Genomic DNA, 17,070 nt, shown 5'->3' on the forward strand with positions numbered 1-17,070 from the left:
CGTCATCTGGCAGCAAAGAGGGTGGGGTCTGCCCAGCTGCCCACCCGTCCCAGCCCGAGATCGGCCTCACTCCTGAGGAAAGTGGGGGACCCCCAACACAGCTCACCCACATTTTAATTTGCCCCTCTCCCCTCGCACCACCAGGGGAGTACATTTATGCCCTGAAAGACCTCACCTACGCCACCTTCTGTGGGGCCGTCTCTGAGAGGTTCTGCGACCTCTACTGGGGGGAGAAGCTGCTGCAGAGCCTTTTCCAGGTGGTGAACGGCAGGGTGCCACCCCCCACAGGGTGAGTGCCCCAGCTGGGTCCCCAAGGCAGACCCCCAGGTGCCTCAGCTCCATACCCCCCACAGGGGCTGCCCACCAAGGGCCCCTCTTGTGGCCTGAAGCCCACCTGCCCCATTTTCCATTTGGGCACCTGCTCTTTTAGGGTAGAAAAGCAGAGCTGTGGGGCCACAGGGGGCCAGGGGGGGCATCTTCCTGCTCAGGGACCAGATAGACGAGGCAGATGACCAGGACTCCCAGAGGGACGTCCCCGCAGAGAACTGCATCTGCCCCTGCTCCACCCCCCTTCACAGCCTGCCCGTGGTGTTCCAGGACACCAGGGCCCAGCCCGCCACCCCCAGGACTGCAGAGGGCAAGGTAGATAACCCACGGAGCAGCCTGGAGTGGCCCAACACCCTGACCCCAAGGCAGCCTTGTGCTCCCCCACAGCCCTGCCTGCCAGGTGACCACACAGCAGGCACAGGACACGCAGAGCTCAGCTTCTGCTTCCGGAGCCATGAGGCCGCACAGCGGTCATCACGGCCCCGCCCTCCAGGGTCACAGGCACTCACAGTGAGGTGCACCCACCCCGTGAGCCCAGCTGAGGGCAGACCACACATTGTCCTAGCCCTGGGACCGGGGACCCAATAAGGACACACAAGGAGCCTGTGCGGCTCCGTGTGCCCCACAATGGAGCCCTGTTAAGTGGGTGTCAGCCCCCAGTGCTCACCCAGGTCGGTCACTGTGTGGGGGGCAGGGGTCTTTGGTAAGAGGGGGTCTCCCTCAGAAGTCAGTGCAGAGGGGAGCAGGGGGGTGTGGGGACGGTCCTGGAGCCTGCATGTCCTCCACTCTGGTGGCAGCGCTTCAGAGGAGGTGGGGCCACATCCCGAGCGCAGCAGCCAGGCCGGCACACCCAGCAGCTGCCCCCCTTCCAGCACGAGGCCCTCGCTGCGCGGAACAGGTAAGGACTGGGGCCGGGGTGGGGGGGGGGCTGTCCCTGGCAGACCTCTCCAGGCACCTCCATGTGGCTCTCCTGTCCTCCTCCCTGGGCACCCGCACTGTGAGGGGCCGTCCTCCACACCCAGCAGGCACCCTGGTGGCCTTGGGGCCCTCCCCCTCCCCCACCTGCTCTGACCTTCCCTCTACAGACAGACTTTATTGTGTCCATCTGTCTGCACACAGACAGGGCTCCCTCGAACCTCCACAGTCACCTTTGCCTGCCCCCCATGACAGCTGGGTTTTGGGGACCCCACTCCAGACCCCGAGGACCCCCTAGAGCAGATGTGAGTCTGCCTGGCGGTCCCAAAGGGCCTCGTGTTTCCAGCACGCATGTGCAGCCTCTCTGTGAACAGGTCACAGTGGGCTCTCCACATGACCTGCAGCTTCTGCCCCCACACCTGTCTTCTGTCCTCTGTCCAGGGAAGGACATGCTGGTCACTCATGGGAGCAGAACCCCATGCACACCGCCTTCGCTGTCCGATGTGGACTCGGACGAGCTGTCCCGGGGCAACTTGGAGGTGGGGTTTCGGCCTCAGAAGCCAGTAAAAGCCGAGACGGAGCAGCTGCCAGAGGCCACAGAGGACCAGCGGCAGGCAGGGGACCCAGAGCAGGCTGGAGGGGCCTCAGACTTGGAGGCCGGGGTGTGGCCGGCCCGCTCCAAAAAGGGCAGCCCGACCGTGACCCCGGGCCCAGCTGCGTTCCAGAGCTGCAGCCCTGGCTGGAGCAGCGCCTTCTACGAGGCCGACTGCTTCGGCGCCGACATCCACAACTACGTGCGGGAGCTAGCGGGGCGCAAGGCCAGCGGGGCCCCCGACACCTCGAGCCCGGTGAGTGCCGGGCCTCCTTCCATGGCAGGAGGCTCACGTCCAAGCAGGATTCCAGTCCCACAGGGGACAGGGGCTCCTCCCTGGGTCCCCTACTCCAGGTGCCCACTTATCCAATGACCCCATGCCAGCCAGGGCACCCTCTCCATGCTGGTTGGTATGTGCCTTCCACATTATGGAGGAGGAAATGGCTTTTCTGTCCTTGTCAGTGGAGTATGTGGCCCCCAGGTGACAGCTGGCAGGAAGCCACCTGGCCCTGGCAAGCTTGGTCACCTTCAGGATGTCACCACAGCTGCTTGGCTGTGGCAGGTGCAGCTCCCTCAGCCGAGTCGGCCCTCCAGGCTCCAGCCCCTGGGCAACATGCCTTCGAGAAACATCTGTCTTGGCAGTCAGTTCAGCCCAGGCCCAAGTCCGCCTGGTCTGTCCCCGGTGTTCCCCAGGTGGCAGACGAGAGGGGACCTGTCGGCAGCCTGGCCTCCAAGCCACGAGCCACACAAGTGCGTCTCACGGCCTTTGGCTCCGTCTAAGCCTCCCCAGTGTCTCTCCTGCCACCTGCCACCACCGTCTGGGCGTCGCTTTACCAGTCACAGCCAGTGACCCCACCCTGCAGGGTCCTGGCACACGCCCTCATGGGGACAGGGCTCCAGGCTGCATCCTTGGGCATCCAGACCACTGGGCCTGGCAGCGTGCGCTAGAGAGGACCAGAACCTCCTGTGGGGCCCTGGGGAGGAAGGCAGCCTGGCCTTCCCACCTGATGCCCAGGGTGGGGTGCAGAGCTCCTGAGGCCACGAGGAAGCCCAAAGTCATTGCGCTGGAGCCTGGAGCCTAGCCCAGGGGTGGGCCACTTCCCCCACTTCCTGTCCTCACTCCACATGTGCACAGTGGGGCCGGCTCAGAGCTGCTGGGTGTCCCCGTCCAGCGGCGGCTTTTCCCAGGAGTGGAAAACAGCCGGCTCTGAGCAGTAGCGGCCAGCACGGCCCGTGCCCTCCCTCCTCCCACCTCAGAGTAACTGAGGCTCGGGAAGGTAAGGGGCAGGGTGGGCACCGGTGACAACTGCCGCTCGAGACCACCCAGGGCGAGCAGGCCTGGTAACCGACGTGGGTCAGATCCTCCCCCAGCAGGGCTGTCCTAACGCTGGAGGATCACGAGAGCTCACGGACAGCAAGTGTTCGCCGCAAAGGGGCGGCAAAAGGAGGGAGAGGCTGAGCAGTTGCCTGACCTCACAGCCACAGGTCCTGGTCCGGTCAACCCACAGCCCCGAAGCAGCAAAACCCTGGCAGCCACGCAGGACCCAGATCCAGCCGCACATAGCACCCTCCAGTCAAAGGGACCAGGCTCCCTGCAGAGCAGTGGTCCTGGGCCTACCACCAGGGGAAACCCGAGATGAGCCCGCACATGAAAGACTCAGTGATGGGCATGCGAGAGGTCACAGGGGCCACCAAGGAGCCCCTGGTGGTCATGGCCAGACGTTTGACCTGCAAAAATGGCACAGCATTGGAGTTGAACCCAGAGTACAAAACGGGTGTGGGGACGTCCACATGGATACAGACAGTTGAGGTAAAGCAGGACAGACACCCAGTGACGTTTTTCACAGAAAGATGACCCCTGGCTGGTGTGGCTCAGTGGATTGAACTCCAGCAGGTGAACCAAAGGGTCACGAGTTCGGTTCCCTGCGTTGCGGGCCAGGTCCCCAGTAAGGGGAGCGAGAGAGGCAACCACAGGTTGATGTTTTTCTCCCTCTTTCTTCCTCCCTTCCCCTTTCTCTAAAAAAATTAATGTATACATAAGATATTTTTAAGACAAAAACCCATCCTAGAACTCACATTAGTCTCAAGGAACCCAAGTGACCCCAGCAGCTGTGGGGAAGCACAGGGCTGCCTGGCACCAGCTCCTGACGTCAGTGTTCACTGTGGAGCCGCCTTAACCAGGCCATTGTGGTGCTGGCCTAGGGCAGACACGGCCAAGGGGCAGAACAGAGAGCCGGGAAACGAGTCCACACAGCTGCGGTCGGATAGGGAGGCTGAGACCACCGGTGCGGGGGGACAGTGCTCCCAACAGATACAGCCAGGAACAGCGGACGCCCCCATGCAGAAGAATGAAGCCACCTGCCCACCACCATGCTCAGACACCAACCAAAACATCAGACCCCTGCACCGGGGTGGGGAGGGGTCGGGTGCAAACTTTAAACTCCCGGAAGAAAACGGAACACAGCTCCCGCACCAGGCTGGCGCTGATTCTGCGTGTGACAGACACACAGGCAAGCCAAGTGAAAACGAGCACAGGAATCACCAACACGCCAAGCGTCCGTGAGTCTGACAGGCAGGTGGAAGTGCCTGCAAGTGGTGCATCTGATCTGCACTGGATGCAGAATCCACCCCAAACTCAGCAACCGAATAGCCTGCAGCCCCACCACACAGCCAAGGGCCTTCAGCAGACGTTCCTCCAAAGAGAATATTAAAATGGCTGAAAAGCATGTGAAAATCAACCTTGTTCATCATCTGGGGACAGCAAATTAAAACCATGAGATACCACTTCATACCCCCTCTGATGGCTTTTATAAAAATTAAGATTTTTTTAGACAAGGAAAATGGAATCAAGCATCTGGCCAAGACAGAAGCATAGGTAACACACTGTGCCTCCTCACACAACCAGAAGAAGGACAACGAGTTTAAAAACAAAAAACAAAAAGTAACCAGAACTGCCAGACAATCAAATTGTATGCAAGTCCAACCAAGGAGTCAAAGAAGAAATGCTCACCCACAGCAGTGGGAGGGGCAGAGACGGGCGGCCAGTGGAGGTGGGCAGCCATGAGGAGAGGGCCCGCAGCAAGGCTGCAGCCGGCAGGCCCGGCAAGGCAGCAGATTACAAACTGGTTGGTCCCACATTCTCGTGCAGATAAACTGGGAGGAACAACTGGGGAGCGGGACAGACTGCACAACCCAGGGCTCAGTGCGGTAGATAAAGCCTCAAACCTCTGACTGAAAACACCTGCGGGGGGTGAAGTGGCAGCAGGAGAAACCCCCAGCCTCACAGGAGAGTCCACTGGAGAGACCCACAGGGTCTAGAATGCACACAAGCCCACCCACCTGGGAATCAGAACCACAAGGACCCACTTTGCTTGTGGGAAGTGGGGGAGGTGACTGAAAACCAGCAGAGAGAGGAGCAAGCGGCACTGTTCCCTCTCAGACCCTCCCCGTGTACAGCGTCACAACACAGCCACGTGGGCTGTCCCGCCCTGGTGAACACCTAGGGCTCCACCCCTTGCTATATAACAGGCGCAACAAGACAAAAAAATGTGGCCCAAATGAAAGTATGTATCAAAGCTCCAAAAAAAATACAACTAAGTGACGAAGAGATAGCCAATCTATCAGATGCACAGTTCAAAACACTGGTGATCAGGATGCTCACAAAATTGGTTCAATATGGTTGCAAATTAGATGAAAAAATGAAGGCTATGCAAAGTGAAATCAAGGAAAATGTACAGGGAACCAACAGTGAAAGGAAGGAAACTGAGACTCAAATCAATGGTTTGGACCAGAAGGAAGAAAGAAAGAAACATTTGACCAGAACAGAATGAAGAAATAAGAATTTTTAAAAATGAGGAGAGGCTTAGGAACCTCTGGGACAACTTTAAACGTTCCAACATCCAAATCATAGGGGTACCAGAAGGGGAAGAGGAAGAACAAGATATTGAAAACTTATTTGAAAAAATAATGAAGGAGAACTTCCCCAATCTGGCAAAGGACATAGACTTCCAGGAAGTCCAGGAAGCTCAGAGTCCCAAAGAAGTTGGACCCAAGGAAGCACACACCAAGGCACATCATAATTACATTACCCAAGATTAAAAAGGGAACCTTAAAAGCAGCAAGAGAAAAGGTGACAGTCACCTACAAAGGAGTTCCCATAAGACTGTTGACTGATTTCTCAAAAGAAACCTTGCAGGCAAGAAGGGGCTGGAAAGAAGTATTCCAAGTCATGAAAGGCAAGGACCTACATTCCAGACTACTCTATCCAGCAAAGCTTTCATTTAGAATGGAAGGGCAGATAACATGCCTCCCAGATAAGGTCAAGTTGAAGGGGTTCATCATCACTAAGCCCTTATTATACGAAATGTGAAAGGGACTTAGAAAAAGATAAAAAATACGAACAGTAAAATGACAACAAACTCACAGCTATTAACAGCAGAAGCTGAAACTAAAACTAAACAAACGACCAGAACGGGAACAGAATCAGAGAAATGGAGAGCACACAGAGGGTCAGCAACAGGGGAGTGGGAGGAGAAGGGGGAGAAGGTACAGGGAACAAGTAGCATAGACGATAGGAGAAGGGTAAGAACAGCATGGGAAATGTAGAAGCCAAAGAACTTGACCAATGGGCATGAACTAAAGTGGGGGGGAATGCAGGTGGGAGGCAGCGTGCAGGGCAGAGGGGAATAGAGGGGGCAAATGGGACAACTGTAATAGCATAATCAATAAATTTTAAAAAAGAAGGAAATGGTAAATGTTGGTGAGGACGTGGAGGGATCCCTGCGCACTGTGGGTGGAAAGGTAAATCGAGGCAGCAGCCGTGGAGGACAGCAAAGCCACCTCTGAGCGGAGCCCCACAGGACTGGCCACAGGGACACATCCATGTGCACACGTGTGCTCACAGCAGCACGGGTCATCGTTGCCCAGGGGTTGGAAGCAGCAGGTGGTGAAGAGACAAACAGGGTGTGGTCCCCCACCCACACTGGAATACCGTTCGGCCTTCAGACAAAACAGAAGGAGACCTTGACCTCTGCTGCCACTGGAGAGGCCAGGAGCTGTGGGCTCAGGTTGCTGAGCTGGCAGGGAAGGACTCGTGCTGGGTGTGTCCACTCCCACCAGGCCCCTGGCAAGGCAGAGCCACAGAGACGGAAGTGGACGTGGTGCCGGGATGGGGGGGGGCACAGGGAGAGAGTGATGGGGACCGAGTGTCATTCTGGGGGGTGATGAAGTGGGGGGGCAGCTGCCCAACATCACATGTACCTCACGCCACTGGACCGCGTGACGGCAAATGGTTAACACGGTAATTGTCATGCTTTGCATATTTCATTGCCATACAAAAACTTCAAAGTAAAAAATGTTTCAGTGAGTGGAGGAACAACAAAGGTGGGGCCTGGGGGTGGGAACCAGGCTCCCAGCAGAGTGCCAGTGGAATCCACGTACAGAGACAGGCCACCCAGCCACCCGGGGTTCCCCACAGCTCCAAGCGGGGTTGCCAGAGTCCCCCAGTGTCAACGCACTGGGATATGGGCCTCAGTGGCTGCAGGAGGCGGGAGCCCCACTGACCTGGGGCCAAGAGTGGGGGACAGGCACCCCACTGTGCCACAGGTCACCCTCAATGTGGGCAGTCTCGCCCATAGGGGCAGTGATGGGTGGGCAAGGAGGGTGGTGCCTGTGGGTTCCCTGCCGGGTGCCTGGTCTGGGCCAATGGGGCCCTTGTCCTCCTTGAGTGGCAGCCCCCTTGCAGGGAGGCACGCCCACCGGTGAGCCCAGCACCCCTGCTGGTCACTTGGATTGTTCTTGAACCTGGACTGAGGCTGGCTCAGCTCAAAGACTTGGCTGGGGCAGCGTCTGTTCCCACTGGGCGTGAGCCTGTGGCTGGGATCCCTGGCCTCCCGTCCCTGAAATGCCACCTCGGACAAACCAGCCCGGGGAGCTGCACTGGGCCCCACCATCACTCTGAAGGAGATTCATTCCCATGGGGACAGAACAGGAAGGGGGGGCTTGGGGGCAGATGACCCACAGTGACTTCATTCTCCCCTCTTTCCTGCTCACCTGGGAAGGCGTCTCTCCTGGAACCTGAGTGCAGGCAGGTGAGTTTCCTGGGTCCCCTCCACCTTGTGGGTGGGCTGGGGGAGACACCGGCCTGGGGCCACAGCCTCACGTTTGTCCTTGAGAACCTGCTCTGCGGGCGTCACAGCAGAAGCCTCAGAGAAGCACAAAGGGCCTAAAACCACGAGTGGACACATTTCACATTTGTGACCAAATCCAGCAAATGTGAAACAGGCCCGGTGCCAGGCGGGCGGGGCGCCGAGGGCACGCATGTGCTGTCCACCCAGCGCAAGCTGATGGCGCACCTGCCGCGGCCGAGGGCCGGGTCCCCTCGTGCCCAGCAGTGCCAACGCTTCCCGTCCAGATGCCTGGTGTCCTGTGCCAGCTGCCAGGCAGTGCTCTCAGTACCTGGGTGAATGGGCCCGACTTCAGCCGGCCGCTCTCTCCTCTGTCCCCACTTCCTGGTGTGGCTGACTGCCTTCTGCCCCATTTTCCCTGCTCCCCGATATCCAGCCACCTTCAGGTCCTGGTGAGACCAGCAGCTGCGTGCATAAATTGTGCCCCCAGATCTTCCACACGCATTTCTCTAAAAATGATGCCCTTTGACTTCTAATAAAAAGTTCTCGTCGGGTCAGGCCGGGAAAGTTCCTAACACAGAGGCGTCACATTGGGGCCCTGGCGGACGGAGGCTCTGCAGTCTTGGACCTGGTGCTTCCGAGGCTCAGTGGCCGCCAGGGCACCAAGCAGCTCGAGGATTTTCTTCTGTTGCCCCAGTTGTGTGAGTTTTAATCCATGTAGTTTGTCATTAAAACCCGTGAAAACAGCCTCTTCAAGGGCTTGGCCTGCAGTTCAGTAACGTGCAAAGTGTTGCCAGCAAACCTCACACCTGACTTTACAAACTGAGGTCCCTGAGACGCCGAGAACAAGTCCACAACCTGCTCCCAGTGGGGGCCAGGGGGTCACCCTCAGCGCCTGGACAGAGAACAAGGGGATGATAGGCTGGACACAGACTTACAGATTGACCTCCCAAGCTGCCCAGGAAGGAGGCTGGGCCTGGAACACAGGGCTCCCGCTGCCCTGCCCTCGGGTGGGGGAACATCAGCTGGGTCAGCACCCCTGTCCTCAGAAGGCTGGGACCATGGCCAAGTGTGCGTGGAGGAGCTGTGGCACCCCCAGGCCTCGGGGGGACAGGGGTGCTGACCCCAGCTGATGCTCCCAGCCTCAAGGGTCTCTGAAGACGCAGTTTGCACTGGAGGGGGTCATGCCCTCTGGAGGCTACAGTGCCTGGTGGTTTGAGGGCTGGTTCAGCCAGTTCAGCTGGGAAGAGGGGACCTCATTCTACAAGGGTGGATTTTCAGGGAAGCAGGGATCCTGAGTGTGGTGTGGGGACCGTGCAGAGGCCTGGCTGGACAGCACAGGCCTGGGTGAAGACGGCTGCCACTTGCCAGGTGAACCCCTGCCCCGTGGCAGATCCCAGGGCCAGGGAGACTAAAGGAGGCATGGTCCCAGCACGCCCCGTCTCCTCGCTGTGAATATGGTGTCTGTAGAACTCTCTGGAAGGGCAGGGCCCACGAGGCACAGGACTGGGTCCCAGGAGGCAGGGACAGTTCCAAGCATTGGATGCTGACCCCACCCCTCCTCCTCCCTCCAGCTCATCCTGGGGCCCTGTGGGTCCTGGAGTCACTGGGGCCCAGTTAGCAGGGTGACACCCCACCAGCCGCCCCCGTCTCTAGTCTCTAGCCTCCCCCCGGGTCAGTGGAATCGACTTCTTCTCGAAGGCCACTTTTGGGAAATGGTCCCTCATCACCATGTGCTTCAGCTCAGGGTCTCCTGGGGTCCCAGCAGGGGTCCGATCCCCACGTCCACACACGAGTATCACTGCACGAGCATCCTCGGGGGCTTTGCTGCGAGTGACATGCGCCTGGGTGCGGTGTGGTTTCCTCACATCCGTTTCGTGGGGTCCCACCAACACGGGAATTCCGGGACCACAGAGAGAGGGGTGTCCCAGGGGAGCGGAGGCCCCATGGCCCTGCTCCGCCCACCAGCTCTGTCCTCTCCAGGAGCTCGAGCAGCAGCTCATGATGGAGCAGAGAACCTACCGGAAGACCCTCAAATTCTACCAGAAGCTCTTACAAAAGGAGAAGCGGAGTAAAGGTAGGGCTGTGAGCTCAGGGTGGCCCAGGGGCCCTCGGGGCCAGGGCCTCGGGGGGCTGACAGTACCCCGCCCCCAGGCTCCGAGGTGAAGACAATGCTCTCCAAACTGAAGGGGCAGCTGGAAGAAATGAAGTCCAAGGTGCATTTCCTCGGACTGGTCAAGAAATACCTGCAGGCGAGTCGCCCTGCCTTCCCAGCCCTGCCCCTTGTGGGTTTCCCGCAGTTAAACCTTGACCACCGACCCCCGACTTCTGCAGGGCCTGGGGGTGGGGTAGGGTGACCAAGACCAGTGTCCTGCACCCCCTGGCAGCAGCAGGTCAGCCAGATGCGCTGACTTGCTCCGCCCACAGGTCCTGTACGCAGAGCAGTGGGGCCTGGAGCCCAGCGCCCTGCCCCTGCTGGTGAACGTGGCCGCGGCCCACTGCAGCGCGCCGGACTTCAGCCCTCTGGACGAGTCCTCCTCCCTCATCTTCTACAATGTCAGCAAGCACCCACGCGGCGGCCGGCAGCGCAAGGCTCGTGTCCTGCAGGCGGGCACGCCGCTGGGGCTCATGGCCTACCTCTACTCCAGGTGCACACTGTGTGGGCGGGGGTGGCCAGGAGGGGGGTCCTGGGGGCACCCGGACACCCCTAGGCCTTTGAGAGGGAAAAGGAGACAGAAAAAGAAACAGGCCCTGAGGAGGGGAAGAGCAGGCAGTCTCCCTCCCTCCTGGAGCCGGGTGTGACTTAGAAAAGACAGGGAAGGCCACCGCGCCTCCTTGGCTGGGCTCCTGGTCCAAGTGGCCTCAGAGCCACCGCCCCACCGGGGGCCAGTCTGAGGCCCCAGACGCCCAGGTCTTGGGTGCCTCAGCAGGGGCTTTGTAGGAAAGTGGGTGAGGAACCGCCCAGCAGGCTTCTCCGACCACACACACACATGCACACACAGCCCCCAAGGCAGGCCCAGGTCAGCCCACTCCCCTGAGTTGAAGCGCCCACAGCCAATCGTCCTGCTCCCAGGGCCACACCATGGGGGCTCAGCACGCTCACTGGAGCAGGTGTGGGGCCACCACACATGGGTGAGACACCCCCAACAGCACAGAGCTTTGGGGACCAGTTGGTCTTTCCCAACACAGCAGCTTCCACCCTAGGGCTGGTGACTGGGAGCACAGCTGTGTGCGGTCACAGGCTCTGGGAGACCGATGAGGGCTGTGAAAAGTGACCTTCCCCCCCACGCAGAACTCACACACACACGGAACTCTCATACGTGTTCACACTCACGCAAACTCATACACGTTCACACTCACACGGAACTCATCATGTTCACTCATGCGAAACTCTCATGTTCACACATCCACACAGAAACCACATTCACATGGGACTCTCACACATGTTCACCCTCCCACATGGAACTCATACATGCAACTCCCACACATCCACATGCCCACGTGGAACTCACACTTCACACTCCCACACCAAACTCATGTTCAGGCTCGCATGGAACTCACGTTTACACACACAACTCACACACTCCCACTCACACACGTGTTCACACAGGAGCCACTAGCACAGGTGTGGGCGAGCAGGGCGCCGCTCGCTGGGAGTGCAGGTGGGTGCGGGGGCAGCCGCGTCTGACGGGCCCCTCTGCGCAGTGACGCCTTCCTGGAAGGCTACGTGCAGCAGTTCCTGTACACCTTCCGCTACTTCTGCACGCCCCAGGACTTCCTGCACTTCCTGCTGGACCGCATCAGCAGCACCCTGTGCAGGTACGCCTGGAGGCTGCATGCTGGCCGCAGGGGTGGCGGGTGCCCCAGACTGGCCCAGTCCTGCCCTGTGACAGAGCCCGGGGCCCTGCGGGGTGGTGGCTGCTGCCTCTCTCCTCTCCCCAAGGGGTTGGGGGGGTAAGCGCTGAGATCCCCCTTGAAGGCAGAGCTGCCTCCAGACCCCACGTGCATCCCCTGGCTTGGCCATCTGCCCCCCAGGGCCCACCAGGACCCCAGCTCGACCTTCACCAAGATCTACAGGCGCAGCCTGTGCCTGCTGCAGGCCTGGGTGGAGGACTGCTACACGGTGGACTTCACCCGGAACGCCGGGCTGATGGGGAAGCTCGCCGACTTCGTCTCCTCCAAGGTGGCCCTAGGGCAGCACTGGGGAGGGGCAGCCACTGCCCAGCCCAAAGCACAGCTGTGACCCCTCTGCTCCCGTCCAGATCCTGCCTCTGGACGGCTCCGCAGAGCACCTGTTGGGGCTCCTGGAGGTGGGCACTGACCGGCGGGCCGACGGCGGCCCCCGCGGCCCAGACCTGGAGGACCCCAAGGAGGCAGAGGAGGACGCCAGGCCCCTCAACGCCCTCTGTAAGAGGCTCTCAGAAGATGGCGTCACCCGCAAGGTGGGGGCCTCTCCCCGGGAAGGGCCTCCAGGGCAGTGCTGCTCCCAGCCCTGAGGACCAGCGTGCATGTGTGGGCACACACAGGCGTGCACCCAGACACACACACGTGTGCTGCTGCTAGCACGTGAGCAACACACCCAGCGCACACACCCACACGCACGTGTGTACGGGTGTGCCCGCATGCATGCAGACACCCGCACATGCCCTGTGAGCAAGTGCACGTGTGTTCACACGCAGAGGCTCACATGCGGGCACACTGCGCACATGCTCCTTGCTGCCAGTCCTGAGGCCAGCCCTGTGAGGCTGGCACTTCCTGTCGCCCCCCCACCCAGGCGAGGACAGCAGAGGCCTGGCACTGCAAGGGCCTTTCCTTCCGGACCCTGGGGCCGGGGTGAGCACGGGGGCCGAGGGAGCCATTCCGCAGCACTGGGGGAGCCCCAAACCTCTGTGGCTCTGTCTATGGGGGACCCGCTGGATCAGCCAAGCCCGGTGTCCTCGCACCCACCGGGCTGCAGCAGGGGGGACTTGCTGTCTGGCTCTGGCTGAGCCGGGCTGAAGGGTCGTGGGCCTGGGTCCTCTCCCCTCCCCCCATGCAGAGCTTCCCCTGGAGGCTGTCTCGGGGCAACGGGCTGGCACTGCCGCTGCCGCACCACAAGCAGCGCCAGTACACCATCGCGTCCGCCCTGCCCAAGCCCTGCTTCCTCGAGGACGTCCATGGCCCCTACGCCAAGGCCAGCGAGAAGGGGCCATACTTCCTGACTGAGTACAGCACCCACCAGCTCTTCACTCAGCTGACGCTGCTACAGCAGGCGAGGGGCCAGCCGCCTGGGGGGAGGGCTGGGGCCCACAGATGTTTGCTGGAAGGAAACACAGGCACACAGTGAGCTTGGTGGCCAGCCAAAGGGGAGGCGGGGCCTTTGCTCTGCTCCCACAGGGCCCACTGCCCACCCTCATTCGTCCCTGCCATGTCCCAAGCCCCGGAGGGTGCCCTTTGGACACCACGGGGAACACCTCCCCTCCCAGAGCTGCTCCGGCATCCCAGGCCCCTTTGCTCCCTCCACCATCCTCATCCCCCACATCTCTCGACAGGTGGCTGCAGTGGCAGCCACCCAGCGGGACCACAGCAGGGCAGACTGTGTGCCCCGGGCTTCACCCTGCAGCACAGGGAAGGGGTGCACCAGTGTGGGGGAGGCACCCCACCAAACCTTGAGCACAGGTCCCTGGGGAAGGGACCTCACCATCTGGGTCCTTTTCTCCACAGGACCTGTTTCAAAGGTGTCATCCCGTCCACTTCTTAAACTCACGGGCCCTGGGCGTCATGGACAGGAGTGTGGCCATCCCGAAGTGAGTGTCCGCCCACGGGGGTCCACCTGGGGTCCTGTGGGGAGGGGCCGGGGGGCTTCACCACAGTATCTCACGGACACTGTTGGCTGAAGGGAGGTGCTGGTGTCAGGAGCCGCCTTGGAGAGGGTCACACGCCCATTTTCAGTGACGCCTGCCCATGGTCCTTCTAGAGCCAGCTCCTCCGAGTCTCTGTCGGCCAAGACCTGCAGCTTATTTCTGCCCGATTACATCCAGGACAAGTACCTGCTGCAGCTCTTACGGAGCGCGGACGACGTCAGCACCTGGGTGGCCGCGGAGATCGTCACCAGCCACACAGCCAAGGTAGGTGCCTCCCCAGCTGTGAGCTCGGGGCAGGGCTTGGGGTCCGACCGCGAGCGGCCCCGAGGCAGGGGCTGCACAGGCCTCCAGCCAGCCTCTGTGGAACTGCACACATGCTACCGGGCACACACGTCTCACACACACAGTCCACATGGGGTCCACCACACACACACACACACACACACAGAAGACATCCCCCCAGCCCTCTCCACACCCTTGCCTCAGCCGTGTCCCGGCTGTGAGTTGGGACTCCCAACGGTCCCACGCACCTGAGCTCTGCAAGGGTGGGGACTGACTGGGTTGCTGCCATACCCTGGCGGGCAGCATATCTCTGGGTGGTGGAATAAAACCAACGCAGGTCAGCGGTCCAGTCACGGTCGACTGCCCACTCCTGGGGCTCAGCCTGGCCACTTCTGGTCCCTGGGACTCGGCTGGACCAAAGCATCTCTGCCTCAACTGACCCACCTGCATCAGGCAGAGCGCAAGGGGGGCCAAGAGGGGCAGTCACCTGTGTCAGGGCCCCAGAGCTGCCCCAAAGGCCACCGCCTCCCCATCAGAGGGCAGAGCCAAGAAAACATCTGCTCCTGGGATTAACAGCCTCTGTGGTTTCTTTTTCCTCTTCCGACGCCCCTGAGGCAGTGGGTGTGTGACGCCCCTGTGCGTCTCCCTGAGCCCCACGGGCAACCCCAAGTCCCACTCATAAATGCAGTTTCTGTATCTTTTCCCTTTGGGGAGAATTTTCGAGCTTAGCAATTTAAGCGTGGCCACATGGGCCCACTTTCACTTCTGCCAGGATGTGGGAGCAGGGATCCTGGCTCCCTGGGCCGTCCTTATCCACGATGTTACAGACACCATGACGCGGCCACAGCCTCCCCACACCAGGGTCTTCCCCCAGGACCTCCGCAGGGACAGTCCCTCCACAGACCTCGGCCTCCCAGGAGCTTTCCTGAACCTGGGCCCCCGAGAAGGCAGAAAGGGGGACTCCCGTCCTGAGTCCACAGGTGCCCCCTGACAGGTCAAATGCGGGGGCCCCCCAAGCGGGTTCTGTCTCATCCTGTCGGTGGTGACGCAGCCCAGACTCACACCCGGCCCGCAGGGCGGGCGCCGTGGGAACGGGCTCCCACGTCCCTGTCAGTGCAAGGTCCCGGCAAGCAGCACTCACCAGGACGCAAGAGCAGCCCATGGCATCTGAGAAGGGGACACATTTCTGACAAAACCAGACGTGGGCCTTCAGCCACAATGCCTGTCCCTTCCGAAAGACCTGCCATCACCTCAGAATAATCCAGATTTCACCTCTGAAAACTGGAGTCACAGTGGGTGAGCCTCGGGGACGCCACTGGGCACCACACAGCCATCACGGAACAGACGGATGGTTTCCGTGGATCCCAGCGTCTGAGTCGTGTCAGCCGGTGGAGGTGCTCCAGCCAGGCAGCTGGGAGGTTGTGATGGTGAATGGCCTCCGGAGACCGTCCATGTGACCTCTGACCTCTGTGCATCGAAATCACGGCAGACCAGGGTCAAGCCTAATGGAAGGGAGTCTGGTCGGTACCTGCAGACACCGTGTCCACCTGAAGAAGGGACTTGGCCATGGGGACAGTGTGCTGGGTGACGCATCACTAAATGAGGGGCCTGATGATTCTGTAGAACCTTCTAGATGTCTCTGGAATTGTGAAATCCAAGCGCTGTCCACGGGTCTGTGACCTTAGCCTCTTGGGTCTGCTGTAAAACAGGGCGGCTTCAGGAGTGACCTCTCTTTGGGCCTGCCCAAGGGTCTTCCCATCAAGCCCGTGACCTTGACCCCAGTGGCCAACAAACTGCAGGAAGCAGGGGGGCCACATGGGGCAGCCCCCAGCCAGGTGCTGAGACACATCCTGCGATGGACACTGACCTGGTGGGCAACGTGAGAAGCTCCCATTTGTGGCCGCAGGGGCTGTCTCCCCGGAGTGTCCCGGAGTGTCCTGCCCTGTGTGTCCCCTCCCTTCGCCCAAGTTGTCCCAGGAGCCACAGCACCTGCAGGGCCTGAGGTTAACTTTGTCGTCCATCTTTATGCTCATCGGGCACTGGCCTTTCTGTTTTCCAGTGACGCCACCCCCTGCCCAGCTCCCCTCCCACCACTCAGACCTGCCCCCCTGCCCCCGCTGGCCCCTGGCATACAGGGCCCAATGCTGCTGCCTCCCACAGGGCCGCACGGCCCCGGTGTGTCGCTGCAGCCGCAGATGCTGAGCGCCCTGCCCCCATGCAGTTGCAGGTGAGCCTGCTGTCCAAGTTCCTGCTGGTGGCAAAGCTGTGCTATGAGCAGAGGAACTTCGCGACGGCCATGCAGATCCTGGAAGGCCTGGAGCAGCTCGCCGTGCGGCGGTCCCCCGTGAGTCCGTCCGCGAGGGCGCTGGGCTTGGGCACCAGCCCCTCCCCTGGGACCCGGCTCACCTGTGCTCTCCTTCTAGGCCTGGAGGGTTTTACCCGCCAAGATAGCAGAGGTCATGGAGGAGCTGAAAGCTGTGGAGGTACCCCCGCTTTACGTGGGCTTCAGGCAGCTGCGTCCACCCGGGCTCCCACCCGAAACGATGTGACCTACATCGCCGGGGGTGGCACCCGACAGAGCACTGGGCCGTCCGGCCTGGGCAAAGGTGGCCAGGAGCTCAGGGGCCCCGAAAGCCACCTGCTGGGCCTTCCAGGGCCACCTGCTGGAAGCCACCTGTGGCACAGGGTGCAGGTGCCCCAAGGACCTGAGTTGGCTGGCCAGCCTCCTCACCACCTGCAGTGTATAGAGAAGCCCCATGAGACCCCAAGGGAGGCAGCAGCGTTTGCAGCAATGGGGCATCTCCCCCAAACAAGGCCACAGGGCAGGCCCGGCCCAGACACAGCCCTCTGTGCGTGTCCTCAGTGGACACCCACCCAGCCCAGGGCCCCACCACTGGCCAGCCCCGGTCTTGGTCTGGTCGGGACCCCGTGGGAGGGTGGGTGAGGGGAGGCATTTGCCACTTGAGTAGTGGGAGGTGAGCAGCTT

The 17,070-nt window shown here is 60.8% G+C and overlaps 1 protein-coding gene across 1 annotated transcript in view; it reads left to right on the forward strand.

Annotated features, from left to right (window-relative positions):
- The window catches only part of KNDC1 (kinase non-catalytic C-lobe domain containing 1), a 43,977-nt gene that overhangs the window by 23,364 nt on the left and 3,543 nt on the right, over positions 1-17,070 (forward strand). Inside the window, exons 15-29 of the mRNA XM_037051254.1 lie at positions 145-289; positions 1,125-1,225; positions 1,684-2,090; positions 7,894-7,923; positions 9,943-10,036; positions 10,114-10,211; positions 10,387-10,607; positions 11,665-11,778; positions 11,995-12,142; positions 12,222-12,401; positions 12,998-13,210; positions 13,663-13,745; positions 13,916-14,066; positions 16,306-16,428; positions 16,508-16,567. Of these exons, the coding sequence (XP_036907149.1) occupies positions 145-289; positions 1,125-1,225; positions 1,684-2,090; positions 7,894-7,923; positions 9,943-10,036; positions 10,114-10,211; positions 10,387-10,607; positions 11,665-11,778; positions 11,995-12,142; positions 12,222-12,401; positions 12,998-13,210; positions 13,663-13,745; positions 13,916-14,066; positions 16,306-16,428; positions 16,508-16,567 (2,168 nt within the window). The remainder of the gene's footprint in view (positions 1-144; positions 290-1,124; positions 1,226-1,683; positions 2,091-7,893; positions 7,924-9,942; positions 10,037-10,113; positions 10,212-10,386; positions 10,608-11,664; positions 11,779-11,994; positions 12,143-12,221; positions 12,402-12,997; positions 13,211-13,662; positions 13,746-13,915; positions 14,067-16,305; positions 16,429-16,507; positions 16,568-17,070) is intronic.

The sequence above is a fragment of the Sturnira hondurensis genome, unplaced genomic scaffold (assembly GCF_014824575.4).
Source record: "Sturnira hondurensis isolate 20B ecotype Veracruz unplaced genomic scaffold, ASM1482457v3 Scaffold0007208, whole genome shotgun sequence".
Lineage (NCBI taxonomy): Eukaryota > Metazoa > Chordata > Mammalia > Chiroptera > Phyllostomidae > Sturnira > Sturnira hondurensis.